This window comes from Portunus trituberculatus, chromosome 33 (genome assembly GCF_017591435.1).
Source record: "Portunus trituberculatus isolate SZX2019 chromosome 33, ASM1759143v1, whole genome shotgun sequence".
Taxonomy (NCBI): Eukaryota; Metazoa; Arthropoda; class Malacostraca; order Decapoda; family Portunidae; genus Portunus; species Portunus trituberculatus.
The window spans coordinates 13,151,191-13,166,391 of record NC_059287.1 but is presented as its reverse complement, the minus strand read 5'-3'; the positions used below and the strand labels follow the sequence as shown (position 1 = coordinate 13,166,391).

The 15,201-nt window shown below is 37.8% G+C and overlaps 1 protein-coding gene across 1 annotated transcript; it reads left to right on the top strand.

Moving 5' to 3' along the window:
* The first annotated feature begins 5,442 nt into the window (after positions 1 to 5,442).
* On the top strand, positions 5,443 to 14,918 carry LOC123512365 (intracellular coagulation inhibitor 1-like). The gene is made up of 6 exons (XM_045268726.1): positions 5,443 to 5,468; positions 8,677 to 9,030; positions 11,583 to 11,712; positions 11,923 to 12,163; positions 12,842 to 13,071; positions 14,440 to 14,918. The coding sequence occupies exons 2-6, from the start codon at positions 8,696 to 8,698 to the stop codon at positions 14,887 to 14,889; spliced, it is 1,386 nt and encodes a 461-aa protein (XP_045124661.1). The 5' UTR covers positions 5,443 to 5,468; positions 8,677 to 8,695; the 3' UTR covers positions 14,890 to 14,918.
* Positions 14,919 to 15,201: the final 283 nt, after the last annotated feature.

Sequence of the window (15,201 nt, the reverse complement as noted above, 5' to 3'; positions counted from 1 at the left end):
GCCCAGCGTTTCCATCTCCACGGTTGTTACCAGTCTCAAAGTGACGATACTGCAGTAAACGAATTCAAGAAAGGAATACACTTCGACACGCGTAGGATGGCGTAACAGTGGTGTCAGGTGTGGGTGGTGAGTGGTAACGCGGCAGTGATAATAAAGGGGCATGGTAAGGAAGTCACATGGGCAGTTCGGGCGTGGCAATAATTAGTGTGTGTAAGGAAGACACACACATATACTTGGGCTAACGTAAATATATATATATATATATATATATATATATATATATATATATATATATATATATATATATATATATATATATATATATATATATATATATATATATATATATATATATATATATATATATATATATATATATATATATATATATATATATATATATATATATATATATATATTTATTTTTAATATATATATCCCCAATATTTTCATCTTTTTGTAACCTATGGTCCTTTTGTTTATGCTATTCCTATGTCACCTGGCCCCTCCTCCTTCTATATTTCACATCCTCGGTCTGTGCTTTTCTCACAAACTAGCCTGAAGAGTTTACTTCTCATCTTTAGCTAAAACAGCTCCTAGACCATCTATGCAAGTAGACAATTCCATGTAAAGAGTATACTTCACATATGATTGGTATCAACTGACACAGCTCTTCTAGACAGGATGGAAAATAAAAAAAGATGGCTTATAAGTTCTTCTTCTCTAACTGAGTGTCTTCTGCTTGCCTAGCAGTGTTGTATTACACTATTAGAGGGTTAAAATATCACCACACACACACACACACACACACACACACACACACACACACACACACACACACACACACACACACACTGAACCGAGAAAAAACGGGATATAAATAATATGCGGCCAGTGTTAAGGTCTCTTCAGGGTCTGAGACGAATGCTCACTTACGAGGTAGTAGTCAGTAGTCAAGGGGGGTGAGAACGATGAAGGGGATTAAGGTAAGGAAGGAGGAAAGGCGCCAGCAAGGAAGATCTATGCAATTTTACTAGGTGTGCATTTTCTTGGGTACTTTTCTTTACATCTCAATTATCGTTCTGCTCTCCGTTCACTCTCCATGAATTCCATCTGTCTTCGTCTGATCTTCCTTGCTCTCTTCCTCCCTGGACTCATCATTCATTTTCTTCATTCTCTCGCCGCCTCCCACCTGATCATTTTATCAATCTCTTTTTCATTCTCCTTATAACAAGTGCCACTTATTTTTCTTTGTATCTCATTCTTCTTTACGTGGCAAAACATGCCACACACATTCAGTCTTAATATCATATTATATATATATATATATATATATATATATATATATATATATATATATATATATATATATATATATATATATATATATATATATATATATATATATGGCCTCTTCCCTACGTAATAAATAAAATGTAATATATATATATATATATATATATATATATATATATATATATATATATATATATATATATATATATATATATACATTTTTTTTTTTTACGTAGGGAAGAGGGCCAGCCAAGGGCAAAAAAAAGAAAGTTAAAAAAAGGCCCACTTGAGTGGTGGCTCTCTAAAAAGTGCAAAAAGTGACAAAACCGTCAGCCAGAATTAGGGGAGCAAATGCCTCGATACCTCCCTCTTAAAAGAAGACAAGTTGTAGGATTCGGAAATACAGATGCAGGGAGGGAGTTCCAGAATTTACCAGTGAAAGGGATGAATGATTGAGCGTACTCTTGCATTAGAGAGTTGGACAGAATAGGGATGAGAGGAAGAAGAAAGCCTTGTGCAGCGTGGCCGCAGGAGAAGGAGAGGCATGCAGTTAGCAAGATCAGTAGAACAGTTACCATGAAAATAGCGATAAAAGATAGAAAGGGATGCAACATTTCGGCGGTGAGAAAGAGACTGAAGACAGTTAGTGAGAGGAGGGGAGTTAATGAGACGAAGAGCTTTCGATTCCACCCTATCAAGCAAAGCTGTGTGACTGGAATCCCCCCAAACATGCGAAGAGTACTCCATACAGGGACGGATAAGGCCCTTATAAAGAGTAAGTAGTATGAGGGGCGAGGAAAACTGGAGACGCCTCAGAACACCTAACTTCATAGAAGCTGTTTTAGCAAGAGATGAGATGTGAAGTTTCCAGTTAAGATTATGAGCAAAGGACAAACCGAGGATATTCATTGTGGAAGAGGGAGACAGTTGAGTGTCATTGAAAAAGAGGGGATAGTTGTCTGGAAGGTTGTGTCAAGTTGATAGATGGAGGAACTGAGGTTTTGAGGCATTAAAAACTACTAGAATTTCTCTGCCCCAATCGGAAATCTTAGAAAGATCGGAAGTCAGGCGTTCCGTGGCGTTCCCGCGTGATCTGTTGACTTCCTGAAGGGTTGGACGTCTCTGAAAGAACGTGGAAAGATGTAGGGTGCTATCATCAGCGTAGGAGTGGATAGGGCAAGAAGTTTGGTTAAGAAGGTCATTAATGAAAATAGAAAGAGAGTGGGTGACAGGACAGAACCATGAGGAACACCACTATTAATAGGTTTAGGAGAAGAACAGTAGCCGTCTACCACAGCAGTAATAGAGCGGTCGGAAAGGAAACTTGAGATAAAGTTGCAGAGAGAAGGATAGAAGCCGTAGGAGGGCAGTTTTGAAATCAAAGCTTTATGCCAGACTCTATCAAAAGCTTTTGATATGTCTAACGCAACAGCAAAAGTTTCACCGAAATCTCTAAAGAGGATGACCAAGACTCAGTAAGGAAAGCCAGAAGATCACCAGTAGAGCGACCTTGACGGAAGCCATACTGGCGATCAGACAGAAGATTGTGAAGTGACAGATGTTTGAGAATCTTCCTATTCAGGATAGATTCAAAAACTTTAGACAAGCAAGAGATTAAAGCTATAGGACGGTAGTTTGAGGGGTTAGAACGGTCACCCTTTTTAGGAACAGGCTGAATGTAGGCGAACTTCCAGCAGGAAGGAAAGGTAGAAGTCGATAGACAAAGTTGGAAGAGTTTGGCCAGGCAAGGTGCAAGCACAGAAGCACAGTTTTTGAGAACAATAGGAGGGACCCCATCAGGTCCATAAGCCTTCCGAGGGTTTAGGCCAGCAAGGGCATGGAAAACATCATTACGAAGAATTTTGATTGTAGACATGAAATAGTCAGAGGGAGGAGGAGAGGAGGACAAGCCCAGAATCGTCCAAGGTGGAGTTGTGAGCAAAGGTTTGAGAAAAGAGTTCAGCTTTAGAGACAGAAGAGATGGCAGTGGTGCCATCAGGATGAAATAAAGGAGGAAAGATGAAGAAGTGAAGTTATTTGAGATGTTTTGGCTAGATGCCAGAAGTCACGAGGAGAGTTTGAGTTTGAAAGATTTTGACATTTCCTATTTATGAAAGAGTGTTTGGCAAGTTGAAGAACAGACTTGGCATGATTCCGGGCAGAGATATAAAGTGCATGAGATTCAGGAGATGGAAGGCTCAAGTACCTTTTGTGGGCAACCTCTCTATCATGTATAGCACGAGAACAGGCTGAGTTAAACCAAGGTTTAGAAGGTTTAGGTTGAGAAAAGAATGAGGAATGTACGCCTCCATGCCAGATACTAACACCTCTGTTATGCGTTCAGCACAAAGAGATGGGTCTCTGACACGGAAGCAATAATCATTCCAGGAAAATCAGCATAATACCTCCTCAGGTCCCCCAACTGGCAGAGGCAAAACGCCAGAGGCACCTTCGCTTTGGGGATCCTGCGGAGGGATTGGAAAAATAGGACAAGATACAGAAATGAGATTGTGATCGGAGGAGCCCAACGGAGATGAAAGGGTGACAGCATAAGCAGAAGGGTTAGAGGTGAGGAAGAGATCAAGAATGTTGGGCGTGTCTCCAAGACGGTCAGGAATACGAGTAGGGTGTTGCACCAGTTGCTCTAGGTCATGGAGGATAGCAAAGTTGAAGGCTAGTTCACCAGGGTGGTCAGTGAAGGGAGAGGAAAGCCAAAGCTGGTGGTGAACATTGAAATCTCCAAGAATGGAAATCTCAGCGAAAGGGTAGAGGGACAGAATGTGCTCCACTTTAGAAGTTAAGTAGTCGAAGAAATTACTATAGTCAGAAGAGTTAGGGAGAGATAAACAGCACAGATGAATTTAGTTTGAGAGTGACTGTTAAGTCGTAGCCAGATGGTGGAAAATTCGGAAGACTCAAGAGCGTGGGCACGAGAGCAAGTTAAGTCGTTGCGTACATAGACGCAACATCCAGCTTTGGAATGAAAATGAGAATAGAGAAAGTAGGAGGGAACAGAGAAGGGCTACTGTCAGTTGCCTCAGACAGCTGTGTTTCGGTGAGGAAAAGAAGATGAGGTTTAGTAGAGGAGAGGTGGTGTTCCACAGATTGAAAATTAGATCTAAGACCGCGAATGTTGCAGAAGTTAATGTAGAAAAAGTTGAGGGAGGTGTCAAGGCATTTGTGGTCTTCAACAGGAGAGGTGTCCGACCTGGGGACATTTTGGTCCCCTCCCAGAGGGGACTCCGAGGCGTTGTTTATTTTGGGTCCCATTTTCTTTTAAATTTTGATTTGGAGTGAAGGGTGTATGTGTGGTAAGTGCATGTAGTTTTGTGTGAAGAAGGAGAGCTGTCTTTAGAGGGTAGGCTGTGACTACCCCTTGAGTTGTGAGACACAAAGGGAAACATTCAACGAGATCACAACTAGCTTTAATGGAAGGTTCACAGCACCTCCTGAACTAGTGCTATTAGATCTCACTGGGAGTATATATATATATATATATATATATATATATATATATATATATATATATATATATATATATATATATATATATATATATATATATATATATATATATATACAGGAGAGAAGACCCACAAAGAACGGTTATCTTCATTATATCCACTTCACAACGTTTCGGGAAAGTACATATCCCATCTTCAGGTACAAAAAGGCACTGTAAAACCACACGTAAAACGTTACAAAAATTACCAAATGCAGTGGTCCTGCTAATTGTTCCTCCAACAGGTAAGTGGGGAGGGAGACTGGCTTACCAGTATTTATAGGCTCCTACTCACTAGATGGCAAAATCTGATTGGTTCACTAAGAATTTCCTATCCAATACAAAATATAGTACAAAATTCTAATTACCTATGACAGATTAGAATTTTTTACTATATTTTGTATTGGATAGGAAATTCTTAGAGAACCAATCAGATTTTGCCATCTAGTGAGTAGGAGCCTATAAATACTGGTAAGTCAGTCTCCCTCTCCACTTACCTGTTGGAGGAACAATTAGCAGGACCACTGCGTCTGGTCATTTTTGTAACGTTTTACGTGTGGTTTTACAGTGCCTTTTTGTACCTGAAGATGGATATATATATATATATAAACGTTGTGAAGTGGATTTAATGAAGATAACCGTCCTTTGTGGGTCTTCTCTCCTGTACCGTGTACGCTATAGACGCCCTGTTTTTCAATATATATATATATATATATATATATATATATATATATATATATATATATATATATATATATATATATATATATATATATATATATATATATATTATTGAGTGTAAAATAAACAGCATATGGGAATAATTACTAACCAAAAATATTTCACCAAACATGTTTTCGATATACACACGTTTTTTTTTTTGTTATTGGAAAAGTTAAGTTAGTTAATTATGTTTAGAGTACGTTACGAATTCTTTAAGAGATGGTGAAATGTTTTCATTTACCATTTTAAAATTGATATTTGGAGATCCTGTTTGTTCAGTGTGTCACGTTTGTTGAGACGATGAACAGCGTGCGTGTTGTGGCATGTGCTTCATCCGTGCATTTTAGTGAAGTGGTGTGTAATATTTCCACACAATGTGTGGAAACACGGCATTCTGTTTACATATTCCTTTTTATTTGTTTTTCATTATTATTGCATACTTATGCATAACACACACTACTTAAGACAGTCAAAAGGTCAGTTTTACTTGAGAAGTAACAGTATTCATAGAGAATCAGGTGAACAGCAACGTAAAGGAGACGGGGAAGTGTGGTGCTCTAAATGATTTTTTTTTCTGTGTGGCAGAGGGTAAGAAAGAGCAATTGTTTAGTCAGAAACGTGAACAAACAGTAAAGAGTAAAACAGCATGTGGTGTACATATCTATGTTAGCAATAATCTTACATTTATTTTTCTTGCTTACCCAGCATTGTTTTAGCTAGGATATTTTTCAAGATCTTATCTGCTCCTCATTTCTAATATTTCCTTTATTGTGGTTTCTATTACGATCTTCTGTGATTTATTAAGTTACAGAATAATTATACATACATATATACATACATACATACATATATATATATATATATATATATATATATATATATATATATATATATATATATATATATATATATATATATATATATATATATATATACATATATCGCATATAAACCTTCCCCTTAAAAAAATCAAGTCGTAGGAAGATGGAAATACAGAAGCAGGCAGGGAGTCTAGAATTTACCAGAGAAAGGTACGAATAATTAAGAGTGCTGAATACTCTAACATTAAAGAGTTGGATAGAATAGTAGTGAGAGGAAGAAGAAAGCCTTGTGCAGCGAGACCGCAGGAGGGGAGCCATGCAGTTAAGAAGATCAGAAGAGCAGTTAGCATGGAAATAGCTGTGATAGATAACAAGAGATGCAACATTTCGGTGGTGAGAAAGAGGCTCAAGACAGTCAGTCAGAGGAGGGCAGTTGAAAAGACGAAAACCTTTTGATTCCACCCTATCTAATAAAATAGTGCGAGTGGAACCCTCCAAACATGCAAAGAGTACTCCTTACAAGGACGGATAAGGCCCTTGTACAGAGTTAGCAGTTGAAGGGGCGAGAAAGACTGGCGGGGACGCCGCAGAACGCCTCACTTCATAGAAGCTGTTTTAGCAAGAGATGAGATGTGAAGTTTCAAGTTTAGATTATAAGTAAATGACAGACCGAGCATACTCCGTGTAGAAGATGGTGGCGGTTGAGTGTCACTGAAGAAGAGGGATAGTTGTCTGTAAAATTGTGTCGAGTTGATAGATGGAGGAATTGAGTTTTTGAGACACTAAACACCACCAAGTTTTCTTTGCCCCAATCAGAAATCTTAGAAACATTAGAAGTCAGGCGTTCTGTGGCGTCCCTGCGTGACCTGTCGGCTTTCTGAAGGGTTGGTCGTCTCTGAAAAGGCGTGGAAAAGTGTAGGGTGGTATCATCAGCGTAAGAGTAGATAGGGCAAAAAGTTTGGTTAAGAAGATCATGAATAATAGAAAGAGAGTGGGTGACAGGACAGAACCCTGAGGAACATCACGTTCAATAAATTTAGGAGTAAAACAGTGGCCGTCTACCATGGCTGCAATAGACTGGTCGGAAAGGAAACTTGAAATAAAGTTCCACAAAGAAGAATAGAATCCGTAGAAGGGCAATTTTGAAATGAAAACCTTATGCCAGATTTTATCGAAACCTTTTGATTTGTCTAACGCAACAGCAAAAGTTTCACCGAAATCTCTAAAAGAGGATGACCAAGATTCAGTAAGGAGAGCCAGGAGATCACCAATAGAGCGACCTTGACGGAAGCCATACTGGCGATCAGATAGAAGATTGTGAAGTGACACATGTTTAAGAATCTTGCTATTGCGGATAGATAATAAACCTTTAGACAAGCAAGAGTCGCTTCTGTCTCAAGTCGACGATGCGGAAATAGGAAGCCTCGGAAGTGTGTCCTTTCAGTGTACTGTATTCGCACACTTTCAATTAGACCTGTCCTTGTGGCTCGTTAGCGTCCTGTCTAATTGTTGTCCGTCTGTCCTCATGCTTGTCGTGTGATATTACCTGCAGTATTTTCTGCCTTTTCCTTTTTTTTCCTCACTGGTAGGATTGGTGCCCGTTGTGGTGGTGGATATTGTAGGTGTGTGATATTTGTTCTTGGCTCCTGCTGAGGTTCCGTACCAACAGGCCTAGTCACGGTCTGGCGACTCTGTTTCTTCAGCATCTACAAAATTAATGATGTAGTGTTGAAGGTGGCCATCGTGTGGTTGGTGAAGGAAGAGCCACTCACAAGAGGGGAGAAGTTAAGTTTGAGTTTAACCTTTGCTGTGGTGAAGAAAATAGTAAAAGAAGTGGTGGCGGTGGGGATCATGAGATTGACATGGTGGTGGGGAGCGATGGGCGACAGTCAGTATACATTGGCTTTTCTGAGCTCCAATATCTTCTCCACTGGTTTGATTCCTGACAGACTGCTTCACAGAGTTCATCCATGGTGTCTAGTTATTTCTTTTTTAATGTTATGGTCTATAGCGCCTGTAGGCACACTTGAAGAGTATGTGGGAAGCCCTGTGAAACTTCAGCCCGTTAATGGCGCAGGCATTTTTCTTTATGGTACTACCCATATTAGGGGCCATATCACCACCCAAGCGCATCTTTAGTATAACCATCTAGAACTTGAGTATCATGTGTGTGTGTGTGTATTTTTGTGTGTGTGTGTGTGTATTTTTGTGTGTGTGTGTGTGAGCTGAAAGTAAAAGTTATCATCTTTTATTCCTCATTATTTGATTTCATTCCCTCATAATAGCATGCAAGATAAATTCATCCTACTGTATACTTATCGTTTTCCCTTTCAGAATAACCGTGAAGACAGACATGGTAGCTTCAAGGGTGACGTTGATGACTCTGTTGGTCATATTGACATCGGTTATAGCAACACAAATATCAACACAATGTAACAATAGCACTTTTTGGACTACAGATAATAGAAAAAAAGGAGTTAATTACATATCCGTGGATAATTTTGGCCTCGCTTTATTCAAACAATTGCCCATGAAGAACAATGTTCTCCTCTCTCCTGTGTCATATTGGTCTTCCCTTGTGTTAACGTATGTTGGATCTAATGGAAAAACTGCCAGGCAGCTTCAGAAACTGCTAGGTGTGAAAAAGATACGTGAGGCCTTGAAATATCTGAATCTTGTTGAAAGCAGGTAAATCTGTTTGTGTGTGTGTGTGTGTGTGTGTGTGTGTGTGTGTGTGTGTGTGTGTGTGTGTGTGTGTGTGTGTGTGTGTGTGTGTGTGTGTGTGTGTGTGTGTGTGTGTGTGTGTGTGTGTGTGTGTGTGTGTGTGTGTGTGTGTACTTTATATCAAATTATAGGTTTGTGTATTCATCTATATGTACTTCCTAATTCGTTTTCCTTTTCAAGTAAGCCAAGAGCAACAAAAAAAGATTGAACTAAAAATGCCCTCTGAGATGCCACTCCATGAGCAGGGTCGAGAGGTAGCCAAAAGAAGGGAATAAATGTCTTGAAACCTTTAAAATGAATTCAGAGCATAGGTAAACGGAAATACAGAAGCAGGCAGGGAGTTCTAGAGTTTATCAAAGAAAGGGATGAATGATTAGAGTATTAATTAAAAGAGGGCGCGGGAGGAAGGGAGGCATGCAATTAACAATGTCAGAAGAGCAGTTAGCATGAAAATAGCGACAGAAGATAGCGAGAGATGCAACATTGCGGCGGTGACCTACAGGCTAAAAACAGTCAAAGGAGAGGACTTCATAAGACGAAAAGCTTTAGACTCTACCTAATCTTAAAAAACAGTATGAGTGGAACCCCACCATTCATATAAAGAATACTCCATACACTGGTGGATGTGACCTCTGTACAGCAGTAACAGTTGTAGAGAAAAAAAGGTGAGGCTTCCAATTTAGATTATAAGTAAAGGACACACCAAGGAAAATTTTCGGTGTAGAAAAGAGTCACAGTTTAGAGTCCTTGATGAAAGGGGGGATAGTGGTCTGGAAGCTTATGTTGAGTTGATAGAGAAATTGAGTTTTTGAAAAATTGAACATTACTAAGATTTCTCTGCCTCAATCAGTAACTTAAAGAAACTGGAAGTAAGGTGTTCTGTGGTGTCCCTGCGTACTTTGATTATTTCCGTAAGGGTTGGTTGCCTCTGAAAAGCAGTGGAAGAGTGTAGGGTGGTATCATCGGCGTAGTGGTGGAGAGGACAAGGAATTTGGTTTAGGATATCATTGTAGAATAATAGAGAGAAAGTGGGTGAGAGGACAAAACCCTGATAAACACTACTGCTAATAAGTTTAGGAGAAGAACAGTAGCTGTCTGTCCAGCAGCAGTAGAACGATTGGAGAGGAAACTGTGAGATGAAGTTGCAGAGGGAAGGCTAGAAGGCGTAGGATGGTAGTTTGGAGATCAAAGCTTTCCGTCAGACTATTACAAAACTCTTGATATGTATAAGCCTACGGCAAAAAAAAAAAAATCACCAATAATCTCTCTCTAAAAGTAAGGAAAGCCAGAATATCACCAGTAGACCGATCTTGACAGAAGCGCTACTCACGATCAGATAGAAGATCGTGAAGTGATAATATTTAACAATCTTCTCATTGAAGATAGATTAAAGCTATAGGATGGTGATTTGAGGGATTAGAACGATCATCCTTTTTAGGAGCAGACTGAACGTAGGCAAACTTCCGGCAAGAAGAAAAGGTAGTTGACAGAAGTTGAAAGAGTTTGACCAAGCAAGGTGCAAGCAAAGAAGCACAGTTTTTGAGAACAACAGGAGGGACGTCATCAGTCTACAAGCTTTCTGAGGATTAAGACCAGCTAGGACATTATAAACACCACTGCGAAGAATATTAATCGAAAAAATGAAACACTAGTCAGAGAGCGAAGGAGAGTTAGGAACAGGCCCAGAATCATCCAAGGTGGAGCTGTTAACAATGGTTTGACAAAATACTAATGATGGAGTTTTAAGTAGTAGGAGAACAGACTTGACATTATTTCAGTCAGAAATATAAAATGTATGAAATCCTGGTGATGGAATACTCAAATATCTTTCGTGTGCCACTTCTCTGATATGTATAGCATGAGAACAGGATGTGTTAAAGTACCGAACTTTGAAGAATTTTCCCAAGGTCAGTCACTACCACCTCTGTCATGCACTTAACACGCAGACTGGTCTCTTGTCACGGAGCAAGTAGTCAGTCCATGGGATATCAGATTAATGCTTCTCAGGTTCCTCTAATTAGAAGAGACAAAACGAACACCTCTGTCTTGAGTATCCTGAGAAGGCTAATTCACCAGTAGAGAAGATAAGGATGGCATGAGGATAGCAGTCACCAGGATGGCCAGTGAAGGACGAGGAAAGACTAAGCTGTGGGTTGAAATTTGAAGATCTCTTCACATAGGAAGTGTCAAAATGTTCTCAACTATGGCAGTTAAGAGGTCAAAGAATTTCTTCTCTCGTATCTCTCATCCATAAAAGTACTATTAACTATTTTCATTTGTTGCTTTTGTGTGATAAACCTTGAAAAAAAAAATCAATATTCAAAATTATGTCAAAAAACGTAACTACTTATTCAATTCTTCTTTATCATAATCTTACCACCACTACCATCACTACTACTACTACTACTACTACTACTACTACTACTACTACTACTACTACTACTACTACTACTACTACTACTACTACTACTACTACTACCACCACCACTACTACTACCACAATTTTTGTATTACAGACGCAGAGTTATCGAAAATAAATTTATCATAAATCAAAGGACAAAGGTTTACAAGCATATTCGATTTGACATAACCTCGAGCTCTCGGAATTTCTTTCTCGACAGACTTTCCAGCATTGACTTTAGTAAGGTGAGAGAGAGAGAGAGAGAGAGAGAGAGAGAGAGAGAGAGAGAGAGAGAGAGAGAGAGAGAGAGAGAGAGAGAGAGAGAGAGAGAGAGAGAGAGAGAGAGAGAGAGAGAGAGAGAGTGAGAGAGAGAGAGAGAGTTATTGCTGAAAGACATTGATGATACCGACAATAACTTTCCTATATTTATGTACTAATATTTATTCCATTCACAGACTTGGCTGGCCGAAAAAAAGATCGATGCCTTCATAGCTGTAAACGCATTCAACATTCTCAGATCCATGACAAGTAAAAATCAGCTGCGGAAATCCCTGATGGCCTTGGAGACAGCTGGATATTTTGAGGGGATCTTGAAATACAAAATTAAGGGAATATGTCTTGGGACTTTTCATGGATTCCGTAGGGGAAGATCCGAAGAAGTTGAAATGTTGTGGCTTAAGACAAAACTGAAAATAGGTCAGTATCTATTATCATTTTTACTCTTATCACCATTATCATCAATTGCTTTTCTGTTTTTGTTGTTGTTATTATTATTATTATTATTATTATTATTATTATTATTATTATTATTATTATTATTATCTTTATTATTATTTATTATTATTATTGTTATTATTGCTATTTTTATCATTTTCATTATTGATATATATCTGTGTGTGTGTGTGTGTGTGTGTGTGTGTGTGTGTGTGTGTGTGTGTGTGTGTGTGTGTGTGTGTGTGTGTGTGTGTGTGTGCGTGCGTGCGTGTGTGTGTGTGTGTGTGTGTGTGTGTGTGTGTGTGTGTGTGTGTGTGTGTGTGTGTGTGTGTGTGTGTGTGTGTGTGTGTGTGTGTGTTGTGTTCTTAGAAGAGCTGTGAGTGAGGGGATGGCGGACATATGCATTGGTGGTGAACTGGAAGTAGCGTTGTAGGCAATAGCTATCGCCGCTGAGGCAAGAAAAAGAAAACATTATGAAGAACATTATCAAGACTTTATGAAGAGTATAGTAGTAGTATTAAGAGTACTATGATCATCAGCATCATAATCATCATCATTATTAACAACAACATTATTAACATGTTATTATCTGACGTAATCTTAGTAATAGTCGTTTTCCACTCCTGTTTTCATGACTATGGCCATGTTCTCTTTATCTAGGAGTCGACAAAAAAGTTCACGCAACAGTGGTGAAACTGCCATACACCCATAAAATGTCACTGTATCTTCTGCTGCCTACAAATAAGGGTAACAGTGGTTTGAGAAAAACAGTGAATGCCCTTACTACTGTGAAACTGGACAAAATCATTAACTCCATGAAGACGCATGAAGCAGAGGTTTTCCTTCCAAAATTCAGAATTAAAAAGAAATACAACAGAGACATTATGCCGGTAAGTAACTTGGAGCAGTAGGTTTTATAAACTATATATATATATATATATATATATATATATATATATATATATATATATATATATATATATATATATATATATATATATATATATATATATATATATATATATATATATATATATATATATATATATATATATATATATATATATATATATATATATATATATATATATATATATATATATATATATATATATATATATATATATATATATATATATATATATATATATATATATTTATTTATTTATTTATTAGAAATATCAGTGAGTTCAGACATGAGGCGTTTTGTGGTGTTCCTGCGAGATCTGTTAAGTTCGGAAAGGTTTCGTTGTCTCTGAAAGGCTGTGTAAAATGTAGAGTATTATCTTCAGCGTAGAAATGAAAAGGGCAAGAAGTTTCACCGTCTACCACAGCATGGATAGGATGGCTGGAAAGCAAACTTGAGATAAAGTTGCAGAGGGAGGATTAGGAGGCGTATGATGGTAATTTAGAGATCAAATTTTTTTTTCTATTTATACTATGTGGGCTTTTCACAGGAATTTAAGGGCTAAACAGGGTACTTTTTAGGAGGGTACCTCCTATCTTAAAGCCCACCCGCTAAGAAATCGTAGCCCCGAGTGAGGAAGCCCAACCTACACTCGGACCGTGGACAGGATTAGAACCCGTGCGCTTGGAGACCCCTCGGACCCCAAAGCACGCATGGTTCCACTGTGCCAAAAACTCTCGATATGTCAAACGCAACAGCAAAAGTTTCTCAAAAATATCTAAAAGAGATTGACTAAGGTTCTGTAAGGGAAACCAGAAGGTCATCAGTACAGCGACCATGACGGAAGCCAAATTGATGATCAGATACAAAATTGTGAAGTGACATATGTTTAAGAATATTTTTTTTCTCTGGGAGGGAAGGGGTATATTGAAAAAACTTTAACTCTTCAAGAAGGAATTAGTAGTTTCAAAACCAAACCATTAACTAGTCAATGTGAGCGTGTGTTGGTAGGGTGGATGTTTTATTGGGGGTCACTACACTGAGGTCGCTACTACGAGCACAGTTCTCTCTCTCTCTCTCTCTCTCTCTCTCTCTCTCTCTCTCTCTCTCTCTCTAAGAGCACATTTCTTTGCTTGTCAACCAGTAGTAGTTACATATAGTTGAGGAACGCTTTTCACCATTACTATTGCAGTATGGAGCGGCAGAAGAAAGTAGTGAAAGGTAGAGTAAGAGCCTTCCTGATCTTGATAACTATTAAGAAGGATGCATCCAGAGATGAACTCAACACATTGATCTCTTAGAAAGTGTTCTATATGGTCATCTACTTATATCTTTTTTTCTCTTCCAATAGTATTTTGAGAAACTTGGAGCAAAGCAAATGTTGGATAGAACATTTGCCGACTTCACCAATTTCGCCAGAAGTCTTTACATAAACGTTCTCAAACACAAGACCATCATAGTAATCGACGAGGAGAAGACAACTGCTGGCATGGCATCGAGCATACAAATAAACCCCAAGAGTAATAAAGACATCCCAGATTCACCGGCGGGGTATGATGATACTATTCCATCTTTTTCTCCAATGATTCCTATGGACACTTACGATAATATAACGCATTACGATGGTACAAGGAATATGGAATGTAGACATGATGTGAATACTAGCAAGGTACACAGAGCTGTAGATATAGATGACTGTGATTTCTGTGTGAGCTTTGACCGACCATTTGTATTCATTCTAGGTGATAATCATCGTGTAATACACCAAATTGGTTTCCTTGTCTCTCCTAGGAAAATGTAGAGAGAAATACACACACACACATATATATATATATATATATATATATATATATATATATATATATATATATATATATATATATATATATATATATATATATATATATATATATATATATATATATATATATATATATATATATATATATATATATATATATATATATATATATATATATATATATATATATATATATATATATATATATATATATATATATATATATATATATATATATATATATATATATATATATATATACACACACACACACACACACACACACACATATATATATATATATATATATAT